Source organism: Dysidea avara, chromosome 2 (assembly GCF_963678975.1).
Source record: "Dysidea avara chromosome 2, odDysAvar1.4, whole genome shotgun sequence".
Classification (NCBI taxonomy): domain Eukaryota; kingdom Metazoa; phylum Porifera; class Demospongiae; order Dictyoceratida; family Dysideidae; genus Dysidea; species Dysidea avara.
Genome location: NC_089273.1, coordinates 54019029 through 54032973, shown reverse-complemented (window position 1 = coordinate 54032973; position 13945 = coordinate 54019029). Strand labels below are relative to the sequence as shown.

The window sequence follows — 13945 nt, the reverse complement described above, 5'->3', positions numbered from 1 at the left end:
ATGAGTGTAATTATAGGGACTTTCCAAGGGATTGTCCGAGAAATGGATCACGTGATACACCATCTATCTCGATCCCTTTTTCGAAGTCAAAGGTTCAACAAATGAGGTACACGTTTACGCTTTACAGTATTAAAGTAGGGTTGTTTTGTGTGCTGCTGTGAATCCTAGCGTGAATCTTAAACTACTTGTGATGGTTGGGCAAAAGTTTGTGATGGTTGGGCAAGAAACTGTGATGGAAAAAAAAAAATTGCGGTTCGCGTGTGGATGATTCCTTTTCGCTCCGTACGTCCTCTTCATTTGGGGCTTGTTTTAGACTTCAAGTGTCTGCTATTGCTCCCACTGAATATTGACAAGGTCTCCCGCGTAGTGAGTACGCATTTCCTGAAGTGGAGTATCCTGAAGCAACCCCTGAAGCGACCCAGTTGTGGTACCGTGGCTGTGCTTCTTCCTTAACGGTACACTTAACAGGCCAGTCGGTTTTATCCATTTAATTGCAGTCAACTTTGACGCATTTTTCTTTTTTCATTGGCAGGTGGGCTTTAATTAGAGTTTTCTAGTCCTAATACACTGAAATGGCTGATAATGCTGGAAGCAAGAAGAGAAAAGCTGGACTTGATGATTCACCAGATAAGTGCCACTATGTGTTAAATAAGCAATTAGATGTATGTGGGAAATGTAATAAGAAATGTGAGGAAGATGACGATGCCATACAATGTGATTTATGTCGTATGTGGGTACATGCTAATTGTGATAATGTTTCTCAAGAACAGTACAAAGCAATTAACACTCTATCTGAAATTAACAACTGTGTGTACTACTGCAATATTAATGATTGTCTAACTCGTCTCAAAAGTATCATTAATGATTGGATGATCCACCAGGCTGGGCTACCCCAACCAGATCTAACTGTCTCAACCTTATCAGCAGATCTTGAGCAACTGGCTTCAGCACACTGCAAAATCGAAAAGGCTGTGTCCGATTTGTCTAATAAAATAGAAACCTTGCAGTTGCAGGAGACAAAGCTGGTTGACCAAATCCAAACAACTTCAAATGCCCTTGATAGACATACAGCCAATCCTACTCAACAAGTGCCTGATCGCAAATCCAATGTTGTTTTGTATGGTATCGATGAATGATCTTCAAGAACATCTAGACACGAAAGACAACAGAATGATGTTAAAGCCGTTTTAGAGACCCTTAGTAGTATAAAGGTTCAGATAAACCCTGATCACATAATCGACTGCTTTCGTCTTGGGAAATTCAAACAGAATCAATCTAGGCCACGGCCCATCTTAACTAAACTCCAACGTACCATGGACGTAAATACAATTTTAGCAAACAAAAGTTCCTTACCTTCCCCATTGATTATCAAACCTGATATGTCACCACAAGAAAGAGCAATAGAGTCAGTTTTACTAAAGGAAAGGTGGTCCCTAATCAAGGCTGGTCATAACCGTAAACAAATCAAACTTAGCAACAATCGTATTTTTGTCAACAACCAACTTCATGGAGAGGTTATTAATGCAGTTTTTAAATACTCTTCATCTACAGCTTCGAATTCGTCAGCTCAACCAATGGACATAACACACACGAAACAACCGCGCTCACAGGAGCAGTCTTCCTGATGACTGCTCAGCTACAAGTAGTTACAATGCTTTAAATTTCCAAAATCCCAATCATACTAAACTAAAAATCTTGAGTCTAAATTGTTGTAGTTTACGCAGTTCCGGAAAAAGAGCTCATTTCCAAGCCTTAATTGATGAACACAACCCTCACATTATTTGTGGCTGTGAATCACATCTTGATAGTTCTTATTACAATGCTGAAATTTTTCCTCCTACATATACTGTATTAAGAAAGGATTGAGTAGAGGGTGCTGGAGGTGTATTCTTATGCATTAAGGAAGGCCTAGATGTATCTGAAGAACCCGATTTGGATGTAAATGCTGAAATCATTTGGGCAAAAGTGACTCCTTCTAAAAGGGCCCCCATTTATGTTTGCTCATTTTATCGTCCACCAGACCTATCCATTGACCCCATACTGCAATTGGGATTATCTTTGAACACTCTTACACGTAGGTTTACTGAACTACCTAATATAATAGTAATGGGTGATTTCAACCTTCCAGGTATTAATTGGTTAGATGGAAGTGGTCAGGTTATCTCTAATCCTAGCTATGGAGTAGAACTAAATAATGTATTTCTTGATCAAATTAATGATATTGGCCTTAATCAATTTGTCAATACTCCGACTAGAAACAACAACATACTTGATCGTGTACTTTCTACCTCATCTACCATATTGGACTTAACTACTGCACCAGGAATGTCGGATCATGAGGCCGTTGTCTTCCATCACAATATAGATAACACAAATATTAATACTAAATCTGAACACAAAGTTGCTTTATACCACCGAGCTAATCTTGAGAATATTAAAAGAGACCTACTTGAATTTCAAACTTATTTTCTTGGGAATGATCCTTACTGTAAAACTGTCGAACAAAACTGGACTGATCTAAAAGGTGTAATCAATGACAGTGTTGCAAAGCACGTACCATACAAAACTATACGTTCCAACTCCAAATTACCATGGATAAACAGAGAAATAAAGAGGGATATGAAGAGACGCAAACAATTATACAACATAGCTAAAAGAACCAAATCTAGTAATGACTGGAATGCCTATCGCAAGATTAAAAACTCTATAAATAGCAAGATTAAAGTAGCACACAATAATTATTTTAATAGAATGTTTGACAACTCATTTAATGGAAATCGTAGACAATTTTGGAAGTATATTAGAGCAAAACGTAAGGACTACCATAATATCTCCACCCTAATTGTAGATGGTGAATCTATCTCAGATACAAAGAGTAAAGCCAATGCATTAAACAACTATTTTGAGTCAGTCTTCACTAAAGAAAACTTATCTAATATCCCTTCCATGAATGGTTGCAACAACCCTGTGAATGCTCTGCCTACTATGCCAAGTATTACATTTTCAGTGGCTGGTATCCAACATCAATTATCCCTATTAGATACCAACAAAGCCAGTGGGCCAGACAACATTCATCCATATATCTTGAAGAATTGTGCAAACGAAATATCTCCTATACTGCAAGTTATATTCACTCAATCACTAGACACAGGTATACTACCTTCCGATTGGCTCATGGCCAATGTATGTCCAGTTTTTAAGAAAGGAAACCGTACTAGTACCGCAAACTACCGACCAATATCATTGACTTCTGTATGCTCCAAAACTATGGAACATATTATATATCATTCCGTAATGAATCATTTAAACTCTAATAGCATTCTCATTGATACCCAGCATGGCTTTAGATCCCAGCACTCTTGTGTTACCCAACTTATTTCACTGATAGAAGACTTGTCACATGCTCTAGACCAACAGAAACAAACCGATGTCATTCTCCTTGACTTTGCTAAAGCGTTTGATAGTGTCCCACATCAAAGACTATTAGTTAAATTAAGACACTATGGTATCAACGATCACATCTGTCAGTGGGTCAATACTTGGCTGACCAGAAGGTCACAGCAAGTAGCTTTGGACGGTACTTTTTCTGACTCGATAGCTGTTCACTCAGGAGTCCCTCAAGGGACGGTCCTCGGCCCTTTGATGTTTCTTCTATACATTAATGACATAACAGAACATGTAAATTTGCCACTACGGTTATTTGCTGATGACTGTTTACTTTACAGAATTATCACCACCAAGGAGGATGCCATTCAACTTCAGCATGATCTTGATCAACTACACGAATGGGCAACTAAGTGGCAATTAAGATTCAATGTAACCAAATGTACTATTATGCGGTTTACCAGATCATTATCACCAATCATTTTCAACTACAAGCTAAACAATCACAACTTGGGTACGTCAAACCAACACTCCTACCTTGGTGTTATATTGGACAACAAACTATCATGGTCTCCACATATTAGTAATATAGCTGCTAAGGCCAATAGAACATTAAACTTTTTGAAACGCAATCTGAGTTGCTGCTCATCTAACATCAAAGCAACAGCCTACCTTACGATAGTACGACCGTCAATGGAATACGCTGCAGTCATCTGGGACCCATACCACCATAACAATATTCAACAGCTAGAGAAAGTACAGCGTAGGGCAGCTAGATGGGTCCTAAATGATTTCAATCGATTCAGCTCAGTCACAGCTATGTTACAGCATCTTTCTTGGCCAAGCCTTCAGCTGAGACGTAAAATATCCAGATTACAAGCACTTTTTAAAATTATACATCAAGATTATTCACTGTCAATTCCTCTTCATTTTATTTCAATGACAAGATCCACCAGACTATATCACCCACATCGTTTTATTCTACCAAATTCATCTACCCATTCATACCAACAGAGCTTTTTCTCCAGATCAATTAAGGATTGGAACAACTTACCATCTTCCATCATTGAGAGCAACAATATTGACTCTTTTTCAGCGGAACTGCAAACATTGTATGGAACTCTATAACTGTAATCTTTGTAACTACGTAGCTAAATTCATTTTATGATTGCTTTTTTTTCCTGAGCATATCAGCTGTGCTGTCTGCTCAGTAACAATAATAATAATAATAATAATGGTTGGGCAAATGCCCGCCCATGCCCACCCTTGGCTACGCCACTGTATATGGCTGAGCATGGATGAGGTCACTGCTCTGTCATACTCGTATATATATACCAACAGCATGCATGCATGCACAGATTGCACACAATCACCTTCGCTGCATGTTTCTTCCGATTGTTCTAGTCGCAGTTAATAATGAGGCTCTAGCAATGATGCAGCTTGTTGTCATCCAGAACTAGAACAGTGCTTGCAGGCCCGTAGCCAGGGGGGGTTCGGGGGGGTTCTGAAGAACCGGCGTCTTGAAAAAAAGGTCTACAATTTTTGGTATACAAGTCCAAATTTTCAGGAGCAAAAGTCCATTAGCTACAGTTTACTAGATACCACTAATAAGAAACTAAATTAAGCGCTTCGAGTAACTCTTTCATTGCATGGATTAAATGCAATACAAGATCGAGATACTCTAATAGAGCAGTCAACCACTCTAATAGAACAGTCACAATATTTGGACCTTTACTAAAGGTCCACTTTTGGTCAAAAAGAACCCCCCTTTCAAAATCTCTGGCTACGGGCCTGGCTTGTGCTCCATGGCAGACTTACCTACAGGTATAGCTATAAAGACTGTCACAGCATTTATGATCGTTCATAGATATCGCCTCTTCCATCCTTTTCCGGCGACGCCACAATTGTATACCTTTGCTACAGTAGCTAGCTACAGTGCTACACACATTTGGCGGCTACAAAATCGCATGTTGCTTGCTGGCAAAAGGAGTAGAGGATAACACCCCCTGGGTCGAGAGACAACTGGGTGCATTTCACCTATGATTTCACAAGCACTCATCATCTCTATAGTACAACTATCTCACAGTGAATTGGTTAAGTCTACTTTATAGATGACTGCAAGTGCAAGCTACCCTGACATAGGGAACTTTGCAGAAAGACATATAGGAAGAGCTGCATTTGTAGCAATTGTGAGGTAAGAAGATGTGGCTAATTCATGATTCATTATTAATTTGTTATCTATCATTGCATGGCAGTGGGATCTGCCATCAACATCACCTAGCTACGTATAGTTGTCAAAGGAAGTTACAAAGTAGTTACTAATGCTTTCAAAACTTGGACTGCTGATGAAGATGTCTTGTGGTAGTACTGTAGATGAAATCACATAGTAAGTTCTGCTATAGTTCTTGGAAATCAGTATTTTGTGGTCTATTGAAGTTAGGCAGTGGAGAAACCTGTGATCATGGCTGGATCTTGTGAAAGCTGTGAATGACACTGTACAAGGAATAGTATACATTAATTCAAGGTTTGTCGCAGAAAAAAATTACCATAGCAATATTTTTATTGTAACAACATTTTTACAGATGCTACCTATAAGAACTATATATAACTAGTGATGAAACAGATTAGGAGAAGAAAGCTGCACTCAACGGACAGAAGTAAAAGAGCCAATCTACATTAATTTTAGTGATGTAACATCCCTCAGAAAAAAAAGAATCCTGAGGGTGTCAAGAACTTCAATTTGTGAACTGGAAATTATAGTTGCTGTACAAATGATGTGCTTTTTTACTTATTAATGAAATACGTATTGTGGGTAGTAAATACAACACAGGAGCGAGACATTGCTAGCTATATTACTAGCGCAGTATAAAGCAGATGCACAATATAGAAAATGTTGATTTCAGCTACAGGATTTCTTACATCCTGTATGCATTTCACAGTGTTAAAATGTACATTTCTTCACTGCCTCATTTCCAGCACCATTCTAGATGCAGTAAATCTTTCTCTATCCTCTGTATGAAACTTTACTGAAATCTACTAATGTTCTAAGTATGAAATGTGGCTGAAATGACAAATTTCATGGCCATTTTATACTCATTACCTACAAGCGGACATGGAACTTTTTGCCCAGTGACACGTACACACATTCAATTCTTTGACTTCAATCAATTGACCTTATGGCATGCTTACTATTTACCTACACCTGTTGTCCACAGTTTTGCAGCTTGTACATTTTCCGCAATAAATGTCTAGAGAGCGTTACACTGTAACATATATACAAATATTAAACTAATTATGTCACATACAAATGTACTCATCCCTGTTTTTTTAAAGCTTCATGCACTTTAATCAGTCTGGTCTTGATGTACACATCTTTAGTTATGTGGAGGAGTATTAAAATTAATATGAATTTATATATTGCAGAGAGAGCAAGAAATACCCAGACAAGAATTGGAACACTTTATAAGCTCAAACAGCAATATTAATATTTCTAATCATAAAGGTAACTGATAATACCATGTGCATTAATTTAACCCATACGTACCATTACTAGAAGTTCACCCTTCAAGACCTGTTGGCTCATTCATGGGAAGAAATGATTTAAAAGAATATGCAGAAAATCTACTAAGATTGTCTAAGAAATTAAAGAACTTTCTTGCGGCCTAACCAGAAAACACTTTGCTTTTAATGTACATAAGGCAAGTTGAAGATCCACACAATGACAAGTCACAATATTTCAAAATATTTAACAGCATCTGTGAAAATAAGTTGTGTAACTTTTCCAGCTTGATTTGACTGATCACAGCTCCTCATATGTGAGCACCGTAATGCACAAAGCTATGGTGTTATGCTAGGGGTATTATAGATCAAATTTCCAGCTGGTGTATGCCTCCTTCACCAGATTTTGCAAAGTACATATAAACCCATTTTACAGATCTTGTCACATTAGTGTAGGATCTGACAAAGTTTTGTATGCACTTAATTTAGGAGAGTATATATTTCTCAATTGTTCTAGGGTAATTGACCCCAAGGGACAACATGAGATATGTGCCGAAGTTTTAATCCACTGTGAAATATGTGAAAATGACCACGCCTTTAAATTAAACGTACTCGTTTACCTGTATCTCCTAAATCCTTAGACCTAAACACATTTTCAGGTATTCAAACCATTTAGATCGGTAATGTTCATTAGTAGAGAAATGGAGGAGGCTGAGGGACCATAGTCCTCCCACTTTTACTGGTTAATATTGTAACAAATACTCTAATAGAGCAGTCAACTATTGTGTTAGTGGTCAATATCTTTACAGTACTCTAACTTACACAGTAGCCTATAAGCATATTTAGACATACATAGACACTTTTGTAATAGACCAATAAGAATAATTAATCTATTGCATTTTCACCTTATACTATGTACTACCAGCTTCTACATAATTGACATAGCACTTTAAGTTTTTTTTTCAATATTCTATTGATTCTTATAAATCCACTATACTGTTAAGTTGCAGTGTATCTCATGTTTTTGGTGTGTTTGGCACCTATTTAGAAAGCCTTATCATTAAAAGTAGCATAAAATTATTATGTATTACCAGTGTTGGGAGTAACGCGTTACTTATGTAACGCGTTACGTAATATTATTACTTTTGTGGTAACAAAGTAATATAACGAAATACACTATAAAAACAGGTAATATAACTCAAGCTACTTTACTTACAAATGTAACGCGTTACCTAAGTAATATAGTTACTGTAACGAGTCTAATATTACGTAATATTATTACTACAAGTAACGAAGTTACTAATCTCGTTAGTTATCCTCTCAGTAACGCCTAGCCACAACGAAGTAACGAGGCCTACTGAATGAAGCTTATTCACCAGCTTCTTACTTATAACCAAAATTTGCATATTGTCCAACAACGCAATCATGTCACGTGATAAAGTGGTAGTTTCACACGTGACAGCTTAAGGCTGTGGACACAAAGTAATATAATATGTATTATTATTACAGTTACTTTATTTTATGGGTAATATGTAACTGTAACTAAATAGTTCAGTTGCAAGTAATATGTAATATGTAACTAGTTACTTTTACAAAGTAACTTGCCCAACACTGTGTATTACATACATACAGGCATTGTGCATGCAATGGTAAGAGATTCACTGGCTGTGGATAAAATTCTTTAAAATTATGGATAATACATGTACAGGAAGTAGTGATTTGTGCAAATCGAAGAGAACAAAAAGATCAGAGTACGTACTCATCTATGGTGCAATAAGCACAAGCCAAACTTAAACATGATACTGAGGTCATTCAACTGCATAAAATGTAATAGGTACAACAGCTCATCTTTGTGTACAAAGGTTATGGCTAAGACTTACAGTGTAACCGTAACCTTATTACAGCCAGAATCACCTTTGAGAAACCTGTATATCCATAGTACGAGGTTTATTAGCTGTAAACATCTGTGGTGTACAGAGCACAACAGAGACAATACACACTTTGTATGGAATTTGCATAGTCGATGGCTTAAATAACTTTTAAGTGCAGCAGCTATGTTGTTTAATAGGATCATATTGTCACTTAAAAAGCAACAATGATTGATAACGATAGACATTTAGATCACTCATAATAGGATTCTTTGTTGCATGCATTTCCATCTCAAATCTTTATAACATACCAAACTCATAAAATAATGTGATGCACAAACACAATATTATTAGACCGTTTGTTCATTGAAAGAGTATTTCTGACAAGAATTACTTGCCATTGTTGTACACAAATCCTGGCATGCACTATGAAAAAAATGGGATATAATAATGGTATTTCCAGTGGCTTATTGAATACAAATAAGCCTTAATATAAATCCTGTATTATACTCATCTTATACTTTAATATAATTCATACTATACTATTGCATATATGGTTTCAGTTTATTTACCACAATACCTGAAATAGCTTATATCTAGTATAATGCCCACACTATACCATCACATATATGGTCTCAGTCTGTTTAACACATTAACTAAAGCCTTACATGTGCTTGTTAGTATACTACAGGTTATATCAAGCTTTTTTGTATTCAATAAGCCACTGGAAATACCATCTTATATCCCTCATTTTTCACAGTGATGGCTATATTCTTTGTAGTAACACTTCTGTTCTTAAGACACTAGCCATATGCACAAAGATCTGGCAGACCTTTAGATTTCGATATCACAAATCTCAGAAATACCTTCAAACCAAGTTTCAGCATTGAAAATTGAGGTGGTAGCACAAAAGCAGTCTGGACAAGTAGCGGTAATAGACTCTCAGTATGTGTTTTCTTGTATTTACTGAAGTGCAAAATATTTCTCCTAATCTGTTGACTCTAAACACCTCACCAGGAATGTCTCAGCCATTTATATGTACTGCATGCTTTGCCATCTCACTACAGTTTAACGAGCCTAATCAGGTCACCTGTCTACACTGGCCATTGTATTAATCCCCAAATGAGTTGTGTATGAAGTAACCAGTCTAATATACTGGTAGCTACCTGCTAAATAAGGTCAAGAAATGTTGGCATGAAGGCAACTGAGGTTCCTCTGTACCAAGAAAAGTTGCATGAGGTACAATTATAACTATTTCAAGCATAACAATCAAATGTATGTAGTCTCATTTTATATGCAAGAATATAATATAATTTAAAGATACTTTTAATGATAAAGAAACAACATCAGTACTGTTACAGTGCACAGGATTATACTTCCAATAGCTACAGAGTTACATAACAGAAACCGGTGTATGAAAGTTGTCTAGCTTAGAATGTTGCACTAGTAGTTAGACTCCTTGGCCAAGCAGCAAACTGCCCCGAACAAAGCTCACCATCATCAAAGGGCATAGGAACTGGCGGACAAATTCCTGGAATAATGTAATCAATTTGTACTTTTACGTGGGCTGGTGAAATAGTGTGACCATGTATATCCTGGCTTTGTATAACCTGTCCAAGACCAACTGGTTGTCTTGTGGGTGACAACAGCACAACAATTTCATCACTCTCAGACTGCACAGTTCCTGCAACCAACACAATCAAAAACACTTATACACATAAGTTAATCAATGGAAACTAATAAATTATACATAAACTCTACAACAGAACTATAGATGTGCAAAATGATCTATGACTTATATTATAACAATATAATTTAATGGTCCGTATACGTATCCCCTTTGATGCAATATGTCAAGAGTTGGCTTTTAGAATCTTAGGATTCAGCAAATATCTGTGCTTGTGTGAAATGGTTCTGTTGAACGCACATGTTCAAGTCTGAATAATGGTGGGACCAGATTGAAGCTCAATACCACAGCAACAAAAAGGTTTCCTACCAACAGTTTGCTTTGGTGCCATAACCAGGGTAGCTAGGTAACAATTGTTTGGTGTAACATAAAAAATTCTGTTGCTTATCAATGGTTGCTATGGTTGGTAGATTACCCTATAATATGATGGCTGAATATAAAACATGTTCACTGCACCAATACATGTGATAAATATGTAGTTCCCAACACAGCACAACTAACCTCTTGGCCGACCATCCTCAGTTCTGTTACCAACTGCTCCACCTACAGTAGTATTCACTGCACCAATACATGTGATAAATATGTAGTTCCCAACACAGCACAACTAACCTCTTGGCCGACCATCCCCAGTTCTGTTACCAACTGCTCCACCGACAGTAGTATTCACTACACCAATACACGAGATAAATATATAGTTCCCAACGCAGCACAACTAACCTCTTGGCCGACCATCCCCAGTTCTGTTACCAACTGCTCCACCGACAGTAGTATTCACTGCACCAATACATGTGATAAATATATAGTTCCCAACACAGCACAACTAACCTCTTGGCCGACCATCCCCAGTTCTGTTACCAACTGCTCCACCGACAGTAGTATTCACTGCACCAATACACGAGATAAATATATAGTTCCTAACACAGCACAACTAACCTCTTGGCCGACCATCCCCAGTTCTGTTACCAACTGCTCCACTGACAGTAGTATTCACTGCACCAATACACGAGATAAATATATAGTTCCCAACACAGCACAACTAACCTCTTGGCCGACCATCCCCAGTTCTGTTACCAACTGCTCCACTGACAGTAGTATTCACTGCACCAATACACGAGATAAATATATAGTTCCCAACACAGCACAACTAACCTCTTGGCCGACCATCCCCAGTTCTGTTACCAACTGCTCCACCGACAGTAGTATTCACTACACCAATACATGAGATAAATATGTAGTTTCCAACACAGCACAACTAACTTCTTGGCCGACCGTCCCCAGTTCTGTTACCAACTGCTCCACTGACAGTAGTATTCACTGCACCAATACATGTGATAAATATGTAGTTCCAAACACAGCATGACTAACCTCTTGGCTGATCATCCTCAGTTCTGTTACCAACTGCTCCACCGACAGTAGTATTCACTGCATCAATACACGTGATAAATATGTAGTTCCCAACACAGCACAACTAACCTCTTGGCCGACCGTCCCCAGTTCTGTCACCAACTGTTCCACTGACAGTAGTATTCACTGCATACACAGAAGTTACAGTGTTTTGTTTTACTCAGTGTAAATTCAGGGTCTTTTCGGCCCCTAACGGATGCGAAAGGGTTTTAATTAAATTAAGATACAGTAAATGTCATTGAAAAAGGCATGTGCTATAAGAATAATTTTACACATGTTTTAATCACTTCATTAAACAGTGAAAGAAGACACAATGTAGTTATACAGGCACAACGTGGAGTTTATGAAATTTATTGACCTGAAGGTCTGGATCTGTTACGCACGAGTGAAGTGAGGGCACTACTAAGGGCCTGAGGGTTTATAAATTTCATAAACTTCACATTGTTCCCATATACGTGACTACTTTAGACTTCGAAGTGGTGTTATTATCAAGGTTTTCAACAAATCAACACCTGGCACACACACACAAATCAACACCTATACACACACACATGTACACACACAGGTACACACACAGGTACACACACAGGTACACACACACACACACACACACACACACACACATGTACACACACACACACACACACACACAAACACACACAAACACACAAACACACACACACACAAACACCACACACACACACACACACACACACACACACACACACACACACACACACACACACACACACACATGTACACACACACACACACACACACACACAAACACACACACACAAACACACACACACACAAACACCACACACACACACACACACACACACACACACACACACACACACACACACACTCACACATGTACACACACACACACACACACACACACAAACACACACACACACAAACACACACACACACAAACACCACACACACACACACACACACACACACACACACACACACACACACTCACACTACACACACACACCACATACACAAACACCACACACGTACATACACACACACTACACACGCACAAACATAACACACACTACACTACACACACCACACATGCACATGCATACATGCATACAAACACACACCACACACACACACGCGCACACACACACGCGCACACGCACATTACACACACACACACACACACACACACACATACATACACACACACACACACATACATACAAACACACGTACCATCCATATCAGACCCAACCAAAATGACATTCTTATAACATGGCTTGAACAATAGTATCGTAGTAAGGGACTTGTATTACTTCTAGCCTCAGGTGTTTTTTTTGACAACATAGCCATTTTAGGATGAACATGTAGTGACTCAAGCTGTGGGGATCATGTGATCATTGTGATGATGTCATCAGTATACCTACAAGTGCTGTTTCCATGACAACTCCTCCTGAGAACATACCATCTTGTACATGTTGTCATGGTAACTGTATGTGTACGATATAGACATTTCAAATACTCGCAGGAACAAATCCCTCCTACATGTATATGTTGACATAACATCCAGCAGTAATCTGATTGGCTAAACTGACCACAGCATTTTATCATTGGCTACATTGTTAAATTGCTGACCACAAACATCACATAACACAGACCCCTCTCTCGTAAAAATGAGAATATCACCAATAGCAACTCAACAGGTGGTAACTGGTCTAGATATGGTTGACCTGTAAATAATACCATATATGGGTTCAGCTTATTCAGTAAAGTTGTACTAAAACATCAATTATGTAATAAGGTACTAGAATATGAAGAACTTTATTAGGGAGTTATGAGTGATAAATTATATTTATTAACTGGTTTTAACAGGTTCAGTCACATGATACCAGTACTATAGACTAACACATCTAAACAACAATTTCACTATAACATACAATCATTATATGTAACCTGATGAGCAACTTGTTTGCATAATTCTGTTTTTACAAACCCTTTCACAGCCGAATTATGGGACTAAACTTATCTGAAATATGTGATAAATAACACTTCTACCCAGTATCCCTCATCTCCTAGTGCTACAAGGACCTTATTCTACATTGAT

The 13945-nt window shown here is 37.9% G+C and overlaps 1 protein-coding gene and 1 long non-coding RNA gene across 3 annotated transcripts; one reads left to right on the top strand and one right to left on the bottom strand.

Moving 5' to 3' along the window:
* The first annotated feature begins 5437 nt into the window (after positions 1 to 5437).
* LOC136246283 (uncharacterized) lies at positions 5438 to 6224 on the top strand. 2 transcript variants are annotated; one of them, XR_010696355.1, is made up of 4 exons: positions 5438 to 5578; positions 5640 to 5770; positions 5821 to 5908; positions 5967 to 6224. It is a non-coding gene; the product is annotated as an uncharacterized lncRNA (long non-coding RNA). The 2 variants fall into 2 exon arrangements; XR_010696354.1 differs by having other exon boundaries at positions 5640 to 5908.
* A 3976-nt stretch (positions 6225 to 10200) lies between these two features.
* LOC136246333 (uncharacterized) lies at positions 10201 to 13587 on the bottom strand. Its single transcript, XM_066037727.1, has 15 exons — positions 13460 to 13587; positions 13307 to 13382; positions 13158 to 13221; positions 11911 to 11967; positions 11803 to 11859; positions 11695 to 11751; positions 11587 to 11643; positions 11479 to 11535; positions 11371 to 11427; positions 11263 to 11319; positions 11155 to 11211; positions 11047 to 11103; positions 10939 to 10995; positions 10361 to 10434; positions 10201 to 10281 (listed from the first exon to the last, which is right to left on the bottom strand). Exons 1-15 carry the CDS (start codon positions 13585 to 13587, stop codon positions 10201 to 10203), a joined length of 993 nt encoding a protein of 330 aa, XP_065893799.1.
* Positions 13588 to 13945: the final 358 nt, after the last annotated feature.